General features: G+C 38.5%; 1 protein-coding gene across 1 annotated transcript in view; it reads right to left on the bottom strand.

Annotated features, from left to right (window-relative positions):
• MCCC2 (methylcrotonyl-CoA carboxylase subunit 2) overlaps positions 1 to 22,961 on the bottom strand; it is a 58,978-nt gene that overhangs the window by 23,088 nt on the left and 12,929 nt on the right. The window contains exons 5-8 of the mRNA XM_010949314.3: positions 19,490 to 19,617; positions 17,922 to 18,034; positions 7,237 to 7,350; positions 1,758 to 1,822 (exon numbers count right to left, since the gene is read on the bottom strand). Of these exons, the coding sequence (XP_010947616.2) occupies positions 1,758 to 1,822; positions 7,237 to 7,350; positions 17,922 to 18,034; positions 19,490 to 19,617 (420 nt within the window). The remainder of the gene's footprint in view (positions 1 to 1,757; positions 1,823 to 7,236; positions 7,351 to 17,921; positions 18,035 to 19,489; positions 19,618 to 22,961) is intronic.

Raw genomic sequence — 22,961 nt, 5'->3', positions numbered from 1 at the left:
GGATTACTGCACCGGCCAGGCCACTGAGCTCAATGATTAGCTCGACCTGCCGTTTATGCCTGGGTTCTTTAGGGGATAGTCCTGGGCCCTCTTCCTTGTCCATACTCACCTTGAGGTGAGCTCATCAGTCCCATGGTTTAACTGCATCAGTATGCTGATGGCTCTCCAGCACTGATCTGGGTTCCAGACTCACAGTTAACTGCCTACTCAGCATCTCTATTTGGATGTCTGAAGCATCTCCAAGACAGGGTACAAAAGGAACACTTGATCCCCCTGCCCCATCCCCAACTCTGCCTTGCTTCCCATTTTCCCAGTCTCAGGAAATGAAACCTATTCATGTCATCCACTTTGTCACCTCACTTTTCTGTGCCCCTTATATGAAATTCATCAACAAGTCCCTCAATTCCACCTCTAAAACAAAGCTCAAATCTAGTCACCCTCCACCTTCACTGCCACCATAACCACCTAAGCCACCAACATCTCTCACCTATGCTACTGACACAACCACCCAATCGGTCCCTCACATAAACTTTTGTCAACTCTAAGCATTCTCCATTTAGCAGCCAGAAAGATTTTCTTTTAATGAAATATCTGATAATGGCACAACTCTCTTTAAAACTCTTCAATGGTTTCCTAATTGCTCATGAAAAAAGAAGAGTCCAAAATATTTAACAACTGATTATGATGATAAACAATAATAATGGCAGTTAACATTTATAAGTATTTATTTACAGCAGGTATTGTTCCAAGAAATTTGTGGTATCATTTCATTTAATCCTCACAAAATTCTAGAAGGTAGATGGTCTTCTTACCCCTGACCTCTAAACTGAAATGATTAGACCAGCAAGGCGATGGAGCCGGCTCATGCCTAAGAGCTAACTGTGTGCATCTCTTCCTGATTCCATGCTCCATGGTGTCTTGTCCATAGCTTGAAATCAGCCATGGTGGGATGGGTCATATCACAGAAATTAGCAAATGCCACAAGCAGGGCTTTTTCCTCCCCAGAGAACCAGCTGTTAGGCATTTACCTGCTATTGAGAGTTTAGCTGAGCTACTCCATGACATTGCTGCCTCAGCATCCATTTTGTTGGGCCAAATGGCCTGTGGGGACCTTAAATTGACACTAGCCCCTCACGCTAGCCCTAGATAGCAGCTCAGTCACAAGCAAATGTAAGTCCTGATACGACTTCCCCAACAGCCATTATGATCACGTCTCCCCCACCTCCCAGCACCTGTTCACTTAGATAAGATCCCTGTGGGGGATCCAACACTTAAAAAGTGTTAATTAAACAAAGTCATAACACCTGGACACCACTGGGTTTGCTCCACCTTCTGTATGCTCTCTCTATACTTCTTTTTCTGTAAGCCTTACCATATATACATATTTATGTAATTTCTTGGTGATTATTTATTGCCTACCTCCTTGATTAGAATATAAGCTTCTTGAGATCAAAAACAATGTCTTTCTTATTATCTCAAACACCTAAACAGTGTCTGGCACATAACAGGTGCTCAATGGGTGTTTGTTAAATAAATAAGAAATTCACCTCTCCAGACTTCCCAGGCTATAGTGAAAAAGCTGATGTTCTTGCTTAGAAATGCAACTCCAAATAACTGAATCCTAAAACAGCAGATTGGGAACAAATAAACTAGTTTGATCTGGCAACTTTTAACACTTGGAAAAAAATAATTTAAAACTTCTTCTAAACAAACAAGTGACAATCAATCCTAGAAAGAAACAAGCACTTCTCTTTCACCTGCAGTGAAGATCAGCACCTCCAAGATCCTCAGCTGACACCTCTTCTCCAGTTGCTGCTTTAACCTACAACAAGGATAAAAGCCGATGGTGAGTTTTGCCCACTGGAGATAGGAAAATGCTTCCCTACACATCTCCTAACCTGACTATACCTACCATTTTTTCTTCCATAGAGCTAAAGAACATTTTGTTTTTTCATTCCACCCACCTGGCAAACCTAATTAATATTGTCTCTAGTCCACAGATGAAAAATCTGAACCCAGGTTCACTAGGGAACTTGCCCACAGCCCCTGAGCAGGAGACAGAACCTGGAGGAGGGTATAGCTCAGTGGTAGAGCACATGCTTAGCATGCACAAGGTCCTAGGTTCAATCCCCAGTATCTCCATTTAAAAAAAAAGAAAAAAGAAAAAAAAGTCAGTGTCACAAAAGATCAAACAAAAACCAAGGGACAATAAAGGAGACTAAAGAGATAATTTAAAAATAAAAGAGAGAGAGAGAGAACCTGATTTGAAACCAGGCATTCCTGACCTGAAAGCCCGCTCTCTTTGCCTTATGTGATGCTGCTTCACACACATTAAAGTCTTTGTATCTGTGCACACGCTGTTCCCACTGTGTGGGTTCCCACCTCCTTCTCAGTCACCTGTTAAGCCCTGCTTATCCTTCAAGCCCTGCCTGCTGTATGTGGCTTTCCCTGACCTGTTTAGGCCTTTTCATTATTAATGACACTTACTGGTATTAATAGAGCAATGCTTGCTCATCTGTGGTCCAAGAGTATTCCACCTACCCTTCCAAGATGGCACCTGACAGACACTATTTCAGTAATTTATACATGTCTGTCATCTCCTCTATACTGTGAGTTTCTTGATGGCATAAATTGTGATTTATGCATCTTTCAACACGCAATAAATGTACTGAAGTAATCCTTTTTTTCACTATTGCTGAAAAATTCCAGTAACTATCAAAAACAAACTCTTAAAGGTACAGTACCTTTAAGATGGGGAAAAAAACCCCAACACGATTATCTACATCTAAGATTTAGCAGACTATGACCAAAAAGAAAGAAACCTCATGTAATAAATTAAGAAGGACTTAATTATAGCCTGAGAAATTCTAACAAGAAAAAGAAAGAAAAATCATTCAGTGCTAAATGCCAACCTGATGATCCCTTAGGAATCACTTATTGATCCTACTTCTTTGGGTTGATTTTGTTTCTTTTTCTTCAAGTAATAAAAGAAAAGCTTTTATTAGAATAATGAACATTAATCTAAAACACAGCATAGAAATGACTTATTCATTACATCAAAGCTCTGCCTTAAATAAAATATTATTCCACAGAAAGTGGTAATTAAATTTTTCACCTCCAATTATTCCACCCCCAGAGTTAGATTCTTGGCTCTCTTCTTCCCAAAAAATTCAATGTAAAATAGCATTCAGTCCAGGCAATAACTAGTTATAAGAGGTGTCTGGATATTTAAAGTTGTAAAAAGGAATAAACAACCAATATCCTATGTTCATTTTCAGGGAACTGACTGATACCAACTGAAAAAGTACAGATTTGTCATTCATTAATACTTATTCAACACTCAAAAATGCGTTTGAAACTGTGATATGTATAATGATGATAAAAGCCCAAGAGAAAATGGAAACAGCTCATTCTATTAAATAACAAGTTCAGAAGATAAACAAAAGATAGCACAAAATGCTCCTTTAAAAACTTGTCTTATTACTATGCATTTTTTTCCAACCACTTTAAGCTAATGAAAGCTATGGCACCTCAATCCCACATTATGTGTGAAACCTACAAAGCCTTTTCTCAATTTTCAGTAAAACGAGCAACAGAATTTAGAATTCTCAAGCAAATGAAGCTGCTACTGCTTCTTCTACCCGTAAACATGGCCTTTTAAAGGCAGGCTCCTGAACAAGATTCAGTTCTCTAGGAGAACTGCCGACTTCTCCGGCTGCTGTGGTGCTCCTCTCTAAGGTACAAGGTAAATCTGAATCCCCTGAACACTCTGTCACGCTGATTTTTAGACAAAATCTTCTCTCAAAAAGTTAGCATCATTTCACTATTATGATACAGCCTATACTCCCAAAAAGATGTTTTAAAATTTTAATCATATCTTTACTCATTCTTTGAAGAAAAATAAAGAACTACCCAGGAAAGTTTACACCCTTTACGATACATAATGATAGCAATCACATGTTGCTAGAGAAATGTTAAAGAATAATAAACCTTTTGAATAATCCCTCGAAACTGATTATGTTTGAAATGGCAGCTCTTCGGGCAGCTCTAAGCCTCAATAAAAGTTATTAAAAATTAACACAATTGTTTGGAAAATACACTTATTTAACATCAAAGTATAAGTTCCTTTTAAACATACTGTTTAATAAATTTGCGTTACTATTCTAAAACCAAAGATGATTCTTTGACAGACTTCTGAAGCAATAAACTTACTTTTTAAGATATAATTCATATACCATAAAATTTCACCATTTAAAAGCATACAATTCAGTCTTTTTTATTATAGCAACATGGTTGTGTGACCATTACCATCACTTAATTCCAGAACATTTCACAGCTCCCAAAAGAAACCCCATACTCATTAGCAGTCACTCCCCATTCAACCTGCTTCCTGGTCCCTTGCAACCACTAATCTACTTTCTGTCTGTATGAATTTGCCTACTGTATATATTTCATAGACATGGGACTGTACAGTATTTGTCCTTTTGTGTCTGGCACAATGTTTTCAAGGTCCATCCATGTTGAAGGATGTGTCAGAACTTCATTCCTTTTTATGGCTGAATAATACTCCACTGTGCATATATTATAGTTCTAGAATTTCCTTGACATTCTTTTTACCTAGTTAATATTCTTGGACTTTACTTATGTAATGGAACATTTTGTTGTAAGGTGTGCTAATTACCCATGTCTTTATCCACTCTCTCTTTCTCGCTCTGAGGTCTAGGGTCATGTTGTGACATAAGCACTGGAGACTGATGACTGTACTACTGAAAATCACTGGAATGGAGCCGACCAAAGGGGAGGTGAGGAAGACCCAAGGATGACATAATCAACTCCTCAGTGCCTGCATCACGGGAAGGTGGCCAGTGAGGTTGCAAGGGTCTCACTCTCAGAAGGGGCCTGTGCTTGGGAGTTTAATGCTCAGTGGTCACCCTACTGAAATTCTACCTAATTTTATCCTTGAATTTGTTGTTCTGTAAGTGAAGTTTGATGGGACAGTGGAGGGTGTGTGTTGAGGTTTAGAGCCTCAGCTCTTGCCCGGTCTACTTCCCACCAGCTCCCTGGGATGGGTTCTTGGCTCCCTGCTTCCGAACCAACTAATGCCTGGGCCCTGGGTCCTGCCCTACCTTCCTGTCCAGTGACTGTTACATCTGCTTACGGTGGGGGCCTGGCATAAGCAAAGGGTCAGAGGTCAGCTGTGCACCCCATGGTGTCTCAGGGAGGAGCGCAGCAGCACCATCCCTGTCCTGGGCTGGCAGCGCTGAGGTGCTTCTCCAACAGGCGGCTCGGTGGGGCCAGGGGGAGCTAAAGCCTAGCCTGTCGCCCACTCCCCATCCGGGTACCAAGCACATTCTTGCATGGAGCTGCCCACCCTCTGGGGTCGTGGTGGGCCCACTGGAAGCTGGGACGCATGAGGGGGGAGCATGTCGTTAAATAAATAAAAACACCATGACAGGTAAATGAACCACAGAAGAAAGGAAAATGTTTTGTATTTTAGTACTTTAACAGTACTTTCCTCCTTCTTTCTGAACAAAGGGTCCCATATTTTCATTTTGTACTGGGGTGTGCAAATCATGTAGCTGCCATACCAGTGATTCATAAAGCTTGCTAGTATTAAAAATTTAGAGCACCACTCATAGCTATTCTAACTAATTTAGGAAATGGTGAATGTAACCTTTTTGAAAAGATGTTTTCACAAGACTCAGAAAGTCAAAAGTCTCTCTTTCATCCTGTCTCATCTCCTCTGCATTTAAATACTTACTGTATCTTTTCCAGAGTTTTTTTCTGCATATACAAATTAACAAATGTATAATTACCTCCATTTTACACAAAAGTTAACACACTATGTGTAAGCACCTTGCTGTTTTCACTTAACAATTTACTGACTTGTTACAGACCTTGAGTCAAACAATAATACAGCTGAGGTAGAAGAAAAGATATGTTAAGAGCTAAAACTACAAAACTATTAGAACAAAACAAAGGATTAAATCTTTGTGACCTTGGAATAGGCAATGCCTTCAGATAGGATACCAAAAGCACAAGCAAAAAGAGAAAAAATACATAAAAACTGGACTTTATCAAAATTTAAAACTTTCATGCTTCAAAGGAAAATACCATCAAGAGGATGAAAAGACAAACCAACGAACAAAAGTGAATCATTTATCTGATAAGAAAATTCTACCCAGAACATATAAAGAATTCTTAAAACAATAAAAAGACAATAGCCCAATTAAAAAGTGGGCAAGTATCTGAATAGACAGTTTTCCAGTTGGCCAGTTATACAAATGGCCAACAAGCACATGAAAGATGCTCAGTATCATTAGTAATTAGGAAAATGCAAATCAAAATCATAACAAGGTACCACATCACACCCCACAGGGATGGCTAACATCAAACAGACACCCAATAACAAGTGTTGGCAAGGATGTAGAGAAATCAGAACCCTCACACACTGCTAGCAAGAATGTAAAATATGTTCTGGAGAGCTTGAATGTTCCTCCAAATGTTAACCTTAGAGTTACCCTAAGACCCAGCAATTATACTCATGGGTTTACATCCAATAGAAATGAAAACATATCCACATAAAAACTTGTACATAAACCTTCATAGCAACATTATTCATAATATCCAAATAGTGGAATAAACCCCAAATGTCTGTCATCAACCAGTAAATGGATAAATAAAATGCAGCCTATCCATACAATGCAATATTATTCAGCCATAAAAAGAAATGAAGTTACTCCTCAAAAAATTAAACAGAATTACATGATTCAGCAATTCCACTTCTGAGTGTAACCAAAAGAAATGAAGCAGGGACTCACATAGATATTTGTATACTCATGTTCACAGCAGCATTATTCCAAATAGCCCCAAAGTGGAAGCAACCCAAAAGTCCACCTATGGACAAAAAGACAACATGTGGAATGTACACCTCCACTGCCCTGGCAACCATGCTTCATAGACAAAGTAGAACCATGGCTGCCAGGGAAGTGGAGGTGGCAGTGGCGTGGGGGAGGGATAGGGAGTTAGTGTTCAATGGTACAGTTTCAGTTCGGGATGATGAGAAAGTTCTGGAGATGGGTGGTGGTGATGGTTGCACAACAAACTGAATTTACTTAATGCCAGAGTACTGTATGCTTAAAAGTGGTTAGAATGGTAAATTTTGTATTATGTAAAATTTACTTCAAGCAAGACTATGTTCTTACATAAAAGAAGGAAAAAAAATTATGATCTTACCAAGGGGGGTCCTCCCAAGAAAATGGTACCTTGCTTGCGTACAATGATGTTTTCATCAGCCATTGCAGGCAAGTAAGCTCCTCCTGCTGTACAGAAGCCCATGACCACTGCTATCTGGAATCCAAGCACACGGGAAACTCATGCAGCACAGCTCAAACAGTGAATTGCAGCCTCTGGCTCTATACAGTCCACAAGCACTGCAGTACAAGGGGCGACTGCTGGCTTGCCCCTGGATTCATTTAAAAAATGGAGTCCTCTAAGTGTTTAGAATAGCTTCCTAATTTCTATATCAAAGCATTTTGAAGGGTTTCTGCTCAATTCTGCTGTGAACCAGAAACTGCTCTAAAAGAATAAAGTCTATTAAAAAAAAAAAAAAAGCATTTTGAAGGGCTTATGTCACACTTTACAAAGTCTGTGGACAATCTCCCTGTCAAGGAGAAGACTGGTCAGACAGACCATTAGTCTGAGCAACTAATGGAGAGAAGAAACTCAAAATCCAACCATAAATTAGCAAAACTATATTAAAAAGATAACTTTTAGAAGGGATAGATGGGATTTCAAAATTGTAGAATAGATAAACAAGATTATACTGTATAGCACAGGGAAATATACACAAGATCTTGTAGCTCACAGAGAAAAAAATGTGACAATGAATATATATATGTTCATGTATAACTGAAAAATTGTGCTCTACACTGGAATTTGACACATTGTAAAGTGATTATAAGTCAATAAAAAATGTTAAAAAAAAAAAAAGATACCTTTTAAATCTAATAATGAATCCTCTAAACAACTGCCACTTAGCTCATAGGAATAATGAAATAATTCTCCAAATGAATGTTGTTAATTTTGTGTTACACTGAATATGATACTTTCTAAATATAAAACCAATGTTAGCATTGCAGCTAAAAATCGTGCTCAAAAGAAAGTAAACTGTGTAGAAATTGGGTGACGTATATATACATGAGGGTTCACAGTACTATTTTCTCTACTTTTGTGTGTTTGAAGTTTTCCATAATATAAGCTAAAAAAAATCTTGCTTAGAGATTGGTACAACACAAAGAATAAATATGGATTTGCCAATTACCCCTCGATAGGAATAAATATCACAAACAAAAATAAGAAAAGTACATACTGAATATTTTCTTAAATTATCATATGAAAGCAGTTTTTGCTACAAATTCCAATATTCCACCAGTTTTCCTTCTAGTCATACACATAGTTGTTTTGAAAAAAAAAAACAAAACTCACAGTAGTATTCATCCAGGAATGAAAGGCAGCATGAGTAAACCTTTTTCCATCTAAATGGCTGTCAGTCACAAAAGCATTTTCCCCTCTTTCATGTAATGTTATTTAAAATGGCTGTAACATTTCTTTTCAATATATTACAGAAATGTTTGTTACTTACTGTTTTACTTATCAATCACCCAGAAGTTTTTTTTCTTCCAGTATATATATAAGGTTATAATATAATATAAGGTTAAGGTGTACAGCATAATGATGTGACCTACACACACGGTGAAATGATTATCTCAGTAAGTTTAGTTAATATCCATCATCTCATATAGATACAAAATTTTAAAAATAGAAAAAACATATTCTTCTTATGATAAAAAAAACCTCTTAGGACTTACTCCTAATGACTTTCATATATAACACAGAGCAGTGTTAATTATCATACTATACATTGTATCTCTAGTACTTATTTATCTTACAAGTCGAAGTTTGTACCTTTTGACTGCCTTCATTCAATTCTCTTTCCACCCATCCCCTGCCTCTGGTAAGTACAAATTTTATTTCTTTTTCTGTGAGTTTGTTTGATTGTTTGAAATATAATCAACCTACAACATGATGATAGTTACTATTATACAACACAGGGGTTTGATATTTCTATACATTTCAAAATGATCACCAGGATAAGTCTAGTTACAGTACGTCACCAAATAAAGATATCACATAGTTACTGACTATATTCCCCACACTGTTCACTTCACACCGTGACTCATTTATTTTGCAGATAGAAGTTTGTACCTCTTAATCTCCCTAACCTATTTCTTCTCCCCTCCTTGTCCTGCCTCCCTGCAGAAGTTTATTTTACAGACATCTATGGCTAGAAAAACTCCAGCCCATAAGCCAAGGATACACTCACCATAGCAGTCTTTATAATTGCAAAAATATGCAAATAACCAACATGTCCATCAATACAACATTTTGAAATGATAAATGAATTGTGATAAATAAATTTAAAAATTTGAGGCAAAAACATAACAAATGAAAGATTAGTACTTCATAAATCCAAGTGGAGGGTACCTGAGTGTTCTGCTCTATTATTCTCTGTACTTTCTACAAGTTGGAAATATTTTATGGACTTTTCTTTAAGTTTCTATTAGGAGCAAAGGGCACAGTTTCACCTTATCACCTTGTTCTCTGTACTAGAACACTAGAAACCACTCTAACTATTTCAGTATCCAAAAAAAGTCAAGGAACTAAAGAGTCACAATGACACGTGTATAAAGGTGAATAATTTTCAAAAATAATCTCTAAAGACCTAAACACACAGAGCAAGGGTCCATGAAAATGACAGTTAAGCAACAGGAGAGAAAAGAATTAGCAACTGCCATCAAGTAGTGTTCCGGGACCAAGGATGGGGGCAGGGATGGGAATGGAGAGGACAAAGAAGGAGGAATTATTTTGTCAAGATGTCTTAAGACAAAATGAGGGAAATAAAACTAAATGCCATCCCGCCATCTCAGGGTGGAGAAAAGATGTGCCAATTTCATAGAAAAGGCTCTCAAAATGAACAGCTGACAAATGATTAGCACATCTACATCAGGGAATTTTACTGTATTCCCTAGAACACTACAAATGCAGAACACTTTTCTCCACAGAACCTCTGCAGTCAAGGAAATCAGCAATCCACTTCTCTGACACCAGCTAATACATCACAAATGGACAAGACTTTTGCTCAGTAAGGGGTAGGAGACTGTGGCAAGCAGCTTCTAAAACTGCCCTCCGGTAATCCTAGACTCTTGGTATTCACATCCTGTGTGATCCCGTCCCCTGGAGTGTGAGGTGGACCTGGTGACATGCTTCTAAGGAACAGAATATGGCAAGAGATGGGATGTAACTGCTGTGCTCAGGGTATGAAAGACTGTGTCCTCCATCTTAACTGGCCCCCTCTCTTGCCTACTTGCTTGCTGGCTTTGATACAGCCAGGTGACATGCTGTGACATGCTGTATGGAGAGGCCCACGTAGCAGAGAACCCACAACAGCTTGTAAGGAACTGAGGGAATCCTGCAAAGGACTGAATCCTGCCAATAGCCAAGTGAATGAAGTGTGGGGACGGTGCTGGAAAGGATGACAGCCACTCGACCCAGCTAAGGGCAAAGCTCAAGATCCCTCTAAGCTGTGCTCACAGAAACTGCAAGATAATAAACGCTATTGTTTTAAACTCTGAAGTTTGGGGGTAATTAGTTCTGCCGCAATGGATAACCAACAGAGATCCAAAACCACCTCCCTTAAGTGACTGCAGCTGAAGCACATCTGAAGCCCTGGGACAGTCCTTGTTCACTAGTACTTTGCTGTTGCTGCTCTTCAATGTATCTACCTGTGAACTGTTCCTCTACCCCAGAGATGGGAGACAGACTATATTAGCATCCCATACCACCCCAGAGAGTGAGGCAAAACCTAGATTAAGACATGGATAAACCATAAAAACCCTCCGCTAAGTGAAAGAAGCCAGACACCAAAGAGCACTTAATTGTATGATTCCATTTATATGAAATGTCTGAATGAGCAAATCGACAGAGACAGAAATTAGACTAGTGGTTACCAGGGGCTGGAGAGATTGGATAAAAATGAGTAACTGCCAATGGGTACGGCATTTCCTTCTGGGGTGACAAAAGTGTTCTAAAATTGATTTAACCCTGTAAATATTCGAAAAACCACTGATTTGTACATATTAAGTGAGTAAATTCTATGGTAGGTGAATTATATCTCAATAAATTACATCTCAATAAAACTGTTAAAAATCTTTTAAAAATACACAGGGGCTAGGTAGAGTTACTAAGTACACAGGAATCAAAATTCTCAAATTTTTCATCAGTAAGAGAGGCTATTCGAGTCACATGTAGCTGACAGACAGAAGACTTAATACTGCTAATACAAATTCTGACAACAGAAATAAAAACTAAATAAAAGAACACAGTTATTAAGTCACCAGTCACACAATCTCCTCTTCATTTAATTTTGAGCCCTTCACTCACTCACAAAATAGAGTGAATATATACCAAGAAGGGATCTGCCACTGTGTCTGCTGCTGCGGCTCACAAAGCACGGGGCTCCCAGGGCCAAAACAGCACCGAGGACTTACCATGTCCCGAAGCAACCGTCTGTGGTACAATGAAGACCTTACGTGAGGCCATGCTGGACAAATGATCTGGAATCCAGAAAGAAAATTCTGCTGCTTTCTCGGGACATAAGGAAGATGTGTGACCCTAAACTGTTCTGACCATTCTCAGGGTATACGTTTGGCTGCACTGGAGGCACAGCCCAGGCACCGGGTCAGAAGAAACATCATGTAGCCCCTCAGTGGCATCAGAATCAAAGAGAATTCACACAAGCTCCACTGAGAGGCCATGGTCCACCCCATCATCGGTGAGGTTAGCTTGTTCTGGGACATGGACAAACCAAGAGATCCCTCTTGCAGGGTGACAAGGCCCATGACGACTCACAGACTTGGATTAAGAGCAAGAAAGCAGCAGATGTGTAACTGACAGTATCAATCCTTGTCATCACCACCACGGAAGACACAGGAGAAGTTTTGAGGAAAAAGAAATGAGAGGCTATAAAATAGAAGTAATAGCCTGAGAAAACTTTGAACAAAATTTCATTACCCTCCAAGTCTTGCCTGCACAAATAGAGACTGGTTCTCATTGCTCCAAAAACAAATTACATACTGCAGGTCAGCAGCCTGCCCTACAGAAAGGGTCTCTGAGACGGAGTCAAGAGGTTTTATACCAAATTCTGAGAAACTATGTGAACTCGCGACCTCCATCTTCCCACTGAAAAATTGCAGAAGACTATCCAGTTCAAAGGTTCCCTGTGATAAATGTAACAGAACCTGGCGGAGGTGGGGGTGGTGTTTAGTTGCTTGATGGAAAAGCCACTGAAACTATAATAATACATTTTTAAATCTCTCATCTTACTTCTTTTTTCAATTCAAAATAATAGGGAAAGCAAATACTACCTGTATCATAATTTTTTCTTGTTCTACCTTAAAAGCCACCATTAAAACATAAATATACACACATATCAATTCAATTGCTGGAGTTCAGAATTTAAGAACATTATCAACCATACCAGCTGATCACATGGCTGATCCTAGAATACTCATGCATATCTATGCTCACTCGATAGGATAAAATGTACACAGAAAACAAAAAGTCTGTCTTATCCAGAACATTCTATTTCTTCCTCAGTCTTTTCATCAGAGAGCCTCAAAGTAATCAGAGTGGTTTCTTCTACCTTCTGGCCCCAACTGGCTTCATGAGCAGGTTGAAATGCATTTTAAATAATAATTTACAGTGTTTATCCTAACTGAGGCCCTCAAAACAATTACCAAGGTCTGAGGCAAAAAAAAATAAATTTCAAAAATAATAAGCTATGTATAGCACAGGGAACCATATTCAATATCTTATAGTAACCTATAATGAAAAACAATATGAAAACAAATACATATATATGTATACATATGACTGAAACATTACATTGTACACCAGAAATTGACACAACATTGTAAACTGACTATACTTCAATTAAATAAATAGATAAACAAACAAACAGGGAAAAACAAATAAGCTAAGCCAAGGGAGGAAGAGGGAGAAAGTTAGAAAAGAGGAAAAGAAGGACACGAGAATAATCTTAAGTACATCCCCAAAAAGAAGAACAAACAGGCAGAAACACAAAATAGAAAAAAAGAGAAAGGCCTGAGAAGCTGCAACTAAGCATGGCTGGATGAACAGCATTTATTTCAGAACAAATAAACTGTTAGTAAAAGCAAAAACATCTGTTGCTGGTATAGTAAGGGTAACAGTAAAACAAAAAAGATTTAAAGCATCAGAGCCAAGATCAGTCTAGACTAGACTCTCACTAGACTATAAAAATTAACACAAAGCAACATACTTACCTGTCCTTCTTTCTGATTCTTTCTTATTTAAATAAAGCTATTCACATTCCTGGGGAAGAAATGCATAGTAATGGAAGACTCAAAGAAAAGAAGCCCGAAGATCCCACTTCTGAAGAGAATTTTAAGTCTCACAGTTAAAAAGGTAGCAACATGGGAACCACATAAGGAAAATAAAAGAAGCACTTCTCCAAGACATCCTGGTATTGGGCAAGGATTTAGAGAAGGAACAGAGAAGGTATCCTCAGCACATGGGCTCAAAGAAAGACCATTGGACACCAATACACCAAGTCTTTAAACTTGAAAAACAAACAAGGGGTCCTAAAATCTACTAGAAAGTAAGGAAACATGAAACAGAAGAGAATACAAAGATAACTACCTAGTTGACTGTCTTTTCTCAAGTGCAAAAATGAAATCATTTAACCTGGAAGGTCTGTAGGAAGCTAGACACATCTTTACAGCTACACAAATATAGGAAGGAACAGAGATATGACTGTCAAGAGACATACTTCTTAGAAATCAGTGGATAAAGGCATTTACAACGGGCAAGGTTAATAATATTAAATAGAAACCAAGATTGGGGAGGAAAACAGGAACTGAACAAGTAAGGGAACAAGCAGGGCTCACTATCAAAATGCACACACAACATAAATGCTGTTATAATAGTGACTGCCTATGTAGTAAAATACAAAAAAATTATTTTTAACAGTCCATCGAAGCCAAAATCTTAAAAAAATAATAAAATGTACATTATAATAGAGGAAATAGAACTATTCAGCATGTTAGGTATCACTTTAATACTTACAAGGAGTTTCATTCTTAATAAATTATTAAGTAAGTAAATGTGTTAAGACATAAACATTAATTGCTATTGTCTCTAATCTCAAGTAGTTTAGACTCTAGTAAGGGAAGTTAGTCAGGATATGTCTAGATGAAAGGGATAAATGCCATTAGTAAGGTATAGCCCCAAAATTATGGGAGTTGGGAGGAGGAAAAGATTACTTCTGGTAAGGGATTCTAGGAAGCTTTCCTGAAAAAGTTGGCCCCAGAGATGTGCCTTGGAAAATAGAGATTTTGACCAACCCATTTGAATTGCGGAAACTTATAAAGGCATGGTGCATATGAACAGTGAGTGATTCAGACTGACAGCAGTTTACGGTGCACGAGCAATACGGCTAGAAAGTTAGGTTGGAACCAGATCACATGAGGTCTTAAGTACCAGGCTACCAGAAGTCTGAAGTTTGTTTATTGAAAATATGGTTTGGAATGAGGGAACTAGATAAAGAATAACCTACTAAGTGTGTAGTAATGTGTACAATGGACAGAAAAGGCCTGAACTACCTATGGGGATGGCAGTAGGAAAGAAGGGGAGAGGACCAACCCAAAGGTAAAAATCAGTATGACTTCATTCATCAAAGGGTTCTTATGTGTTTACTACTGCCCAGCATCAAAGGAGCTCCTGGAAATAACAAAAATCAGGAAGAGATATCTTTCTGACCTAAAAGGATTAATTAGAGGAAAAAGCAGAAGAGTTGAGGGTAACATCGAAGTTTCAATCCTAGGGAAAAGAACAAGAAAGAAGTACCATCAACAGCCAGCAGGAATGCAGATGAATGAACAAACAAGCAGGATCAGCTAAGTGTGCATGTCTAGTCTGAACCTATGGTACCAGCAGAAAACCCACACAAACAACAGAACCTCTAAGGGTAAGCAGAGGTGTGGAGGGAGGCCAGGACCAGAGAAAGATCCTGGAAATGACAGGGATGTCATGAGATTTCAGTGAACCATTAAGGACAAGTTCTTGGGTGCAGTTGGGAGGATTAAATAAAGCGAGTAGAAGAACGAAACTAGTGGCATGAAGCCTAAGGTAGAACTTCAGGAAAAGGAAAAAATGACAAAACCAAGAGGTTGTGCGAGTGAGAACCTGGTCTCCAGGAGGTATGTGGGACCCTCTGGGGGAAGCAAGGTTCTAAGGAGAGTGAGTGGTCAGGAAGGAAGGATCTGGTAATTCAGGGAGGAAGAAAACCATCAAGGAATAGCAGAAGCTAGAAAAGGTCCTTTTCTTTTGGCATCATTTTTGGTACTTTCCCCTTTTAAAAAAAGAGGAAGTCAACATGATTATTAGCTCTGAGGAAACACAATTAAGTGGACGCAAAAATATTAAAGTAAAAGAGAGAAAGGGGATAAATGATGAAGCACAAAGGAGGCACCAGTATTAAGATTATAAGTGACAAGTTCAGCCTTGGAGAAAAAGAGGCACAATTCTTTCCAGGATGAAAAAGACACAGTAAGCAGTAGTGTTTTCAAGAGAACAGCGCTCACACATATCCTGACTTTTCCAGTAATGTACGAAGCAATCGCTCCAGTGTAGTTATCAGGTTCAGAGTTCACATACTGGGGAAAAGATGAAAAGAGGCACCACAGAGGACAGAATACAGTAACAATTAGATTTCTTTTTTAAATTCCACGAGGTTCATAAGAATATAGGAAGGCAAACCTTAACCATAAACTTACTAGAGTGAAATATAAAAGATAAATGCTAAGAGAAGTGGCTCAGTTAAAGAAATACTGATGTTAAAATTTTTAGTAAATAATAATTAAAGAGGCAAAAGCAAAAGCATTCAGTCAAATGCCCTTTAGACATTTTAGATTTTTTTATCATAAGCATGTACTGCTTATTCAACAATACAAGGACAATTTTAATTTTAAAAAGACCTCATTTTTAAAGCCCTTCAAGCTTCAGGTTGACAGGAGCAGAAACCCTACCTGGTTTTATTCACCAGTACAGTGCCTGGCTTACAGTAGTTCTCCATAAATAAATGGGTGATGTTCTATACAGTTTCCATATAAGTTACATGAACAGAAAGAGCAAAGAACAAGTGTGCAAGGTGGCAGAGGTCTACTGTGGACTGAGTGCCCCACCCACTCAAAAAATATGTGCACACCTGAATTTCCAGAATGTGTAAATGTGACCTTATTCAAAAAGTCTTTGCAGATATAATTAAGTTAAGGACCTAGAGATAAGACCATTCTAGATTACCCAGGTGCATTACCCTAAATCCAGCAGCAAGTGTCCTTAGAAGGGAGAGAAGAGAAGATGACACAGGCACACAGAGGAGAAGGCCATAGGAAGCCTGAGGCAGAGACTGGAGCTACACAGCACAAGCCAACAGGATGTGGGCGCATCAGAAACTCAAAGAGGCAAGGAATGGAAGCTTCCTTTGAGCTTTCTGAGGGAGCACGGCCCTGCTGCCGCCTTGATTTCAGACATCTAGCCTCCAGAACTTTAGAGAACACATTTCTGTTATTTTAAGCCACAACATTTGCGGTCATTTGTTACGGCAGCCGTGCGAAACTAATGTAAGGTTAGTATAGCCATATAAATTACAGTACCAGCTTAAAAGGGCTAATTTTCCCTATAAAACAAAAGATAATAAGAACTTCCTGCCAGATAACGAATGGAAGGGCCATCTATGCAAAACTGAGCAAAGCTGGCTTCTGTTTAGAGAAATAAAGCCCAGAGATAGGCAAGGTCACCACATCACAGTAAAAAAAAAAAAAAAATGCAGTAAATAATAATGACTTGCTGCACTGGTAGAAAATAAAGAAGAGAGATGTAATAATTGCAAGTGATGACTAATTAATTAGACTAGTAACAAAAATACTACAAATTTAAGAAATTCAATAACAAAACAAAACCGAAGGATTTGCAACAATATTATGAAGTATTTCAAGCATACAAAAAAGATTACAATAGTAAAATAACTGTCCTTTACTTAATACCCAGTCTTAATAAATCTTGACATTTGGCCAAATTTCCTTCAGAATTTTTTTAAAGGAATAAAATGTTTCAGTACAGCTGACATTTCTGTATACCTCCTACCTTGTCTTTTTCTCCTCCCTCTCACCTCAAAGGTAACCACTGATCTAAAGCTGAGTGTATCATTCCCATGAACATGTGTAGACATAAATAATAGATTATTTGATGTATTTAACATTTGCATAATAGCAATGGGCTATACATTTATTCTACTGTATTTTTTTACTCAACATATTTTTGAGACTTATCTATGTTAATGCATACAATTCTAGTTCATTCATTTTAACAGCTAAATATTGTATTATAACTCTCCCAGTTAATGGTCATTTAGTTTGTTCCTTAACTTTCACTATAACAAGCAATGCTACAACAAACTTTCTTGTACACGTCTCCTCATACATATACTAGGGTTTCTTCAGAGTATAGTCCTAAAAAAGCAATTACTCAAGTGTCCTTTCTTTTTAAAAACTCTTTTTCCTTTGGTAAATAATCTTTATTACAAATGACAGTATTCCCCTAATTAACAGAAGTATTGGACTGGAGATAACCTTAAGATGGAAAGGTTTTTTCTGTGGAAAAAGACTAAATTCTGTATTAAATTCTGTTTTAAATCATCTGAGAGTACCTAGATCAAAGACATTTGAAGCAAAAAGTAACACATCTCATTAACAAGAAATTACCTGCGTAATACTTTCAGAAGACATAACTGCCTGATTATAGAATATGCGTCCAAAGTGATCTCGATCTGGAAATACACCTGCTTGTCGAGGTAAGTTTGCCCCTCCTGAGTCAACTGAAGACAAGGAGAATAACAGAAATAAGCACCTTCCTATGAACAAAACAGCTACACACAGGAAGACTTGTCTCAACGACAGCATCAGTTCATAACCACATTCGCAAAAAATTGGCCCCATCCTTCTGAACTATTCTCCAGCCTCTTTCTCCAATCCCCCAAAGCAGCCAAAAGAATTTACTGTTTTCCTCAAACACCTGAGGCTCCCCTACCCAGTGCAAAATTCCACTTGAAAAGTTTAGGACTTTCTCTCCTTTGAGGATTAGCTAAAGCCTCAGAAGCCCCCAAAATCCTTAACCAGTTCAGCTAATGATGGATCTTTCTCTCTTTTAAAACAATACAAAAATCATCTACAGAGTTCATGTGACCATTTCATCACATGCTGCCTTCTGGTGCTATCTTTACTGCAGATTAGAGTGGTGGAAAAGAATGTCAGCTGAGTTCAAAACAGAGCTTCATTGCTTCACGGCTGTGTGATTACAGGTGTGTTTCTTACCCATTCTATGCCTCGGTTTCCCCACCTGTGAAGAGAAGATAATAGCGCCTATCCCACAGAATTACTGAGATGACACAAAGTAATCTATGTAGAGCACTCAGTTCAGCACATGCTATGAAAGCACACAGTGAATGTGACAAAGGTAGCTAGTCTTACACCTTACCACCCTTGCCTGCAACCGTTAAGTCTTGTATTGTTATTTAATACATTATATTCTGTCTCCAATTCACTACGAGGAAGACAGGGACAAGAAAACACCCTTCACTGTACCCCTACAGTTTGGGCACAGCGCCTGCAAGCAGGAGGGCCTCATTTGCTGTTTTCGATACATGCAAAGCAGTTCACAGGCTGAGTCAATCAGGTAAATTCACTTTCACGGAAAAAAATATCACATCAGTACCTATTCAAATATCCACATAAATGAACAATATATACTGGCATCTTCACAAATTAAACTAAAATCCAGGAAGTGCCAATTTTAAACTGCCTTGCTTTTATATTCTTTTTGAAATGTCTTTAGATTTAAATATAAATATACTTTCATTGAAAACTAAATTCCTTTAAAGTACGTCTGCTCAAATTATGTACATACTCAAGCATTTAACACAGTACCTGGCACTCAAGAGATCCATCAATACTAGCTATTATTTTTCATAGTTTGAACTCATTATGGTGAACAGAAAAACAAAACATATAGAAGAAAAAAACCACACATGTAGAGGAAAAAATGGCAAACAACAAAATATTGTCAGAATTCCCCCTTAGGGATGTTATTATGCGTAGTTCTTGCTTATTTTTTCTCCCAGAGTTTTCAGCAAAGAATATGCATTTCTTTTATAATTATGGGTGAAACCAACAGTTTTTAAAGATACCCACAATGATGTCAAAGATATAGCCTTCCAAACAATCTGGTATTTTTCTAGCTAATTATAGTTTATTTTACAATTCTTGTGACTTGCCCAAGTAAATGCAGGGGAGCCTGTTTTGCATCGCAATTTCTTGTGCTCGTAAGTGCTTTTTCACAGTCACTGGGTAGTAGGTACCTCCTTTGACGGTGGCATCATTAGCAACAATCATGCATTCTACTCTGAAAGGCAGAAATTTGATTGGAAAAACAGTATGAGAGATTTCTTCAAAGTAAAGAGCAATTACATCTCATTACAAGACACTCCAATACAACGTGCAACTTCTAGTGATGGCCATTAGTAGACAATCTTATGATAAAAAAACTTTAATCACAGTTCACATTTCATTGATATAATATGATATAAAATGAATCACTTTTAACAAGTTTACAAACTCATGTTTATTTTTAAAGAATCATTACCCCATCTAAGTAGTGAAAAACTAACAACCTAAGCTACATTTCATAATGGCTCTTGAATGAAAGTGTCCTAACAAGGTAATGATACAAAACAAAACAAAATAAAAATCTAAGACTCAGGGAGAGAAAAATCCTTCATGATAAACCTTAAAAATTTCCTTTCAGGAATGTAATTTTCAAAAATAAAAACTGATCCATGTATTTGTTTTTCATATTTCAGAAGTTCTTCATGTTACCACCATTCGCTTTTCTATAAAACAAAAAAGAAGTTTAAAATATAACATCTTTCTTGCTTAAAGTAATAATAGGTGTAAACTTCAGAACGGTATACTGAAAACCGTTATAATGAGAGAACGGTATACTGAAAACGGTATAATGAGTCATCAGTGGTGTCCTTTCTCACCAAAACCACGGCCCACCAGTAACACACAAGGAGCAGGGAAGTGAATGACGAGGATCCTGGGGGCCAGTAAGGGAGGCTGCTTCATACTGCCAGGAAACCGAAAGATTAGAGGCTCACTTGAAACTTGAGAGAACAACAGTGTGGTCTTTACACAATTTAATCTTATATTTATGATGTTTTTGTTACCTCACTTTATATTCTCTGGATATCTAAAAAGTACCTCACTGAATCCTCGCTGAGAATGAAGTAGGGAACGGTATCTGAGCCTGCGGCCACAGGAAGTGCCATACATTTTATTAGGTATGTAGCCAGCAGCAGTGCTCACCACGAGACACCAGGGCTCCTCTCCTTGGAGCATCAGTTTTATTCACCAGGTCATTTAAAGCCTTTCTCTATATTATAATTAACATTTTACAGAGTGGGATGAAAATTTTTAATGACTTTAACATTAAACAAACTAGGACTTCGAAAGGAATTTAGGCTTACGGCGGGCTGCCGGGCCATAAGCCCACACCTCCAGAGTACGGTCACACCTCCCTGTCCTGGGGGGCTGCACCAGAACAGCTTAGGAACCGCCGGTACAGGGAAGAGCCCAGGCTATGAAGCCAGGCAAAGCGAGGCTGAAATTCTGGCTCTGCCACTTGCTACATATGTGACCTTCGACCAGAGACACAACCACTTTTATGTGTCTTATTAAAATGTCACAGACATGTTACAGAATGAGAAGTAAAACTAGCCCACAAAAATATTGTATTGAGCATCTGCTGGTTTTGCCTGCCTAGGATCTATTCTTTTGGCAACAAAACTAAACTTTCTTTCAGAAGATGCCTCTTCTCTATTTTCAGTCCGTGTGGTTCTAGTGGGACTGCCCCCAAAGCCCATCTTCAAAGGTTAGCACGAGAAGCAGGCCTGTCCACTCCGACCCCAACTGCGGCTCAGCAATGGGCTTTGGTCCCTGTCCGTTCCCTTAGGGGCTCTCCCTCTGCTGCAGCAGCTAAGCCTATCAGAACAGAAGCCCAGGATGCCTGGCCAGCTCTGCACTGGGGCTCGAACAGACCATCTAGGAACAAAACCAAAACCAGCCAGTGACCCGATAACCCTGTTTGAGCTCCTAGATCCAGCTATGCCCTAACTTACCAGTTAAGAGAGTCAATAAATTCTTTTTTTGTTTAAACTAGTTTGAGTATCAATCATTTGCCAGAGAAGGAGTGCTGGCAGTATTCAATCATACGAATTATGTAAGAAAGGTCCATTTAAATTACAGTGAAGGACTACTCTGTACCTTTTAAATGACTGAAGTCTTGTTCAGTCATAATATTCAACACTAGAGCAGCTCTAGTGAAAAGGCAAAATTGGTCTTGCCTTGGCCCTTGCCAAGGGAGTCTCATGAGCTAAAATGCACATGCAGTACGGAACCCTGGCAACTGATGTTCACGGAGAACAACCTCAGAGAGCGGGTGTCTGTGAGAAGATTTCTAATTACAAAGTTTAAAATTTGCAGTGGAACTACACAAGGCGGTGCTCTGGCCCCTATCTCTCTGTCTCTTCAATATCTCTGTGGAATAAGGAGGACTCCACTCCTACCCCCAGCTAGAGAAAACAACAACACAGCATTGTCCTGTACGTATGATACAATTTCACTATGTCATTCTGAAAATAACCACAACAGATAATTTGGCCTCTAAGTTAATTCCTGTCATCCATTCTTTCACCCAACAAATATTTTTTTCAGAGCCTTCTATGTGCCACGTCCCATTCTAGGTATTAAGGACACAGGTGAACAAGGAGGGCAAGCTTCCTGATTTCATGGAGTTTCCATTCTAATGGGGAGGATCAGTTAGGGGAAGTAAATGATAAACAACAAATACACAAAGATAATCTGACTGCAAGGGCTATGAAGGAATAATAAAACAAGGTAATACAATTTCTACAATTATTATTATTACTAGTCATAAAATAGGATATAATAAAGCAAGGTAAAAGGTATAATAAAACAAGGTAATTGTGGTGGTGGCTATGTTCGGGTAGAACAGTCAAGGAATAACAACAACAGCAGCAGCAGCAGCCCATACTTGTATGACAGTCTCTAGGTACCAGCTACTGTTCTTGGGCTTTCCATAAACCCTCCTTTACAGATGGGAAAACAGGCAGAGAGAAATTAAGCAACCGGCCCACGGTCACCAACTACCAAGCAATATAGCCAGGAGTTGAGTCCATGTAGTCTGGCCTTAGAGTGCATGTTCCGAAGCACTGGGCACGGGAAATCTGAGTGGATAAGAAGAAGCCAGGCACTCCAAGAATCAAATGAAGAACATTTCATGCAGAGAAAGAGCTTGAATACAGGTCATAGGGTAAAAATGAGTTTAGCACGTGCAAGAAACAGCAAGACCAGGGTGGCTGACAGGTTACACGTAAAACGGTAAGGCGAGGAAAGAAGGCAGGGATCAGATCTTATAGGACCTCATAAGCCATGGTGAGGAATCTGAATTTGCCAGGAGGGCTACAGCTCAATTCCTCTTCAGCTAGCTACTACTGGAGGCAAAACTGGTCCCTTGATGCTAAACTGGTTTATAAATAAATTCCATATGACAGGTTTTCTTGGTGTCGATTTCAGAACTTATCGTGGAGCCTAAATCAGTATCTCTAACACTACCCAAAAATGTATAAAAGAGCATTAAAGGTATAAAAGAGTTAAATGACTTTT

This window comes from Camelus bactrianus, chromosome 3, assembly GCF_048773025.1.
Source record: "Camelus bactrianus isolate YW-2024 breed Bactrian camel chromosome 3, ASM4877302v1, whole genome shotgun sequence".
NCBI lineage: Eukaryota > Metazoa > Chordata > Mammalia > Artiodactyla > Camelidae > Camelus > Camelus bactrianus.
Note: the sequence above shows the minus strand (reverse complement) of the source record. Positions and strands in the feature narration are given on the sequence as shown.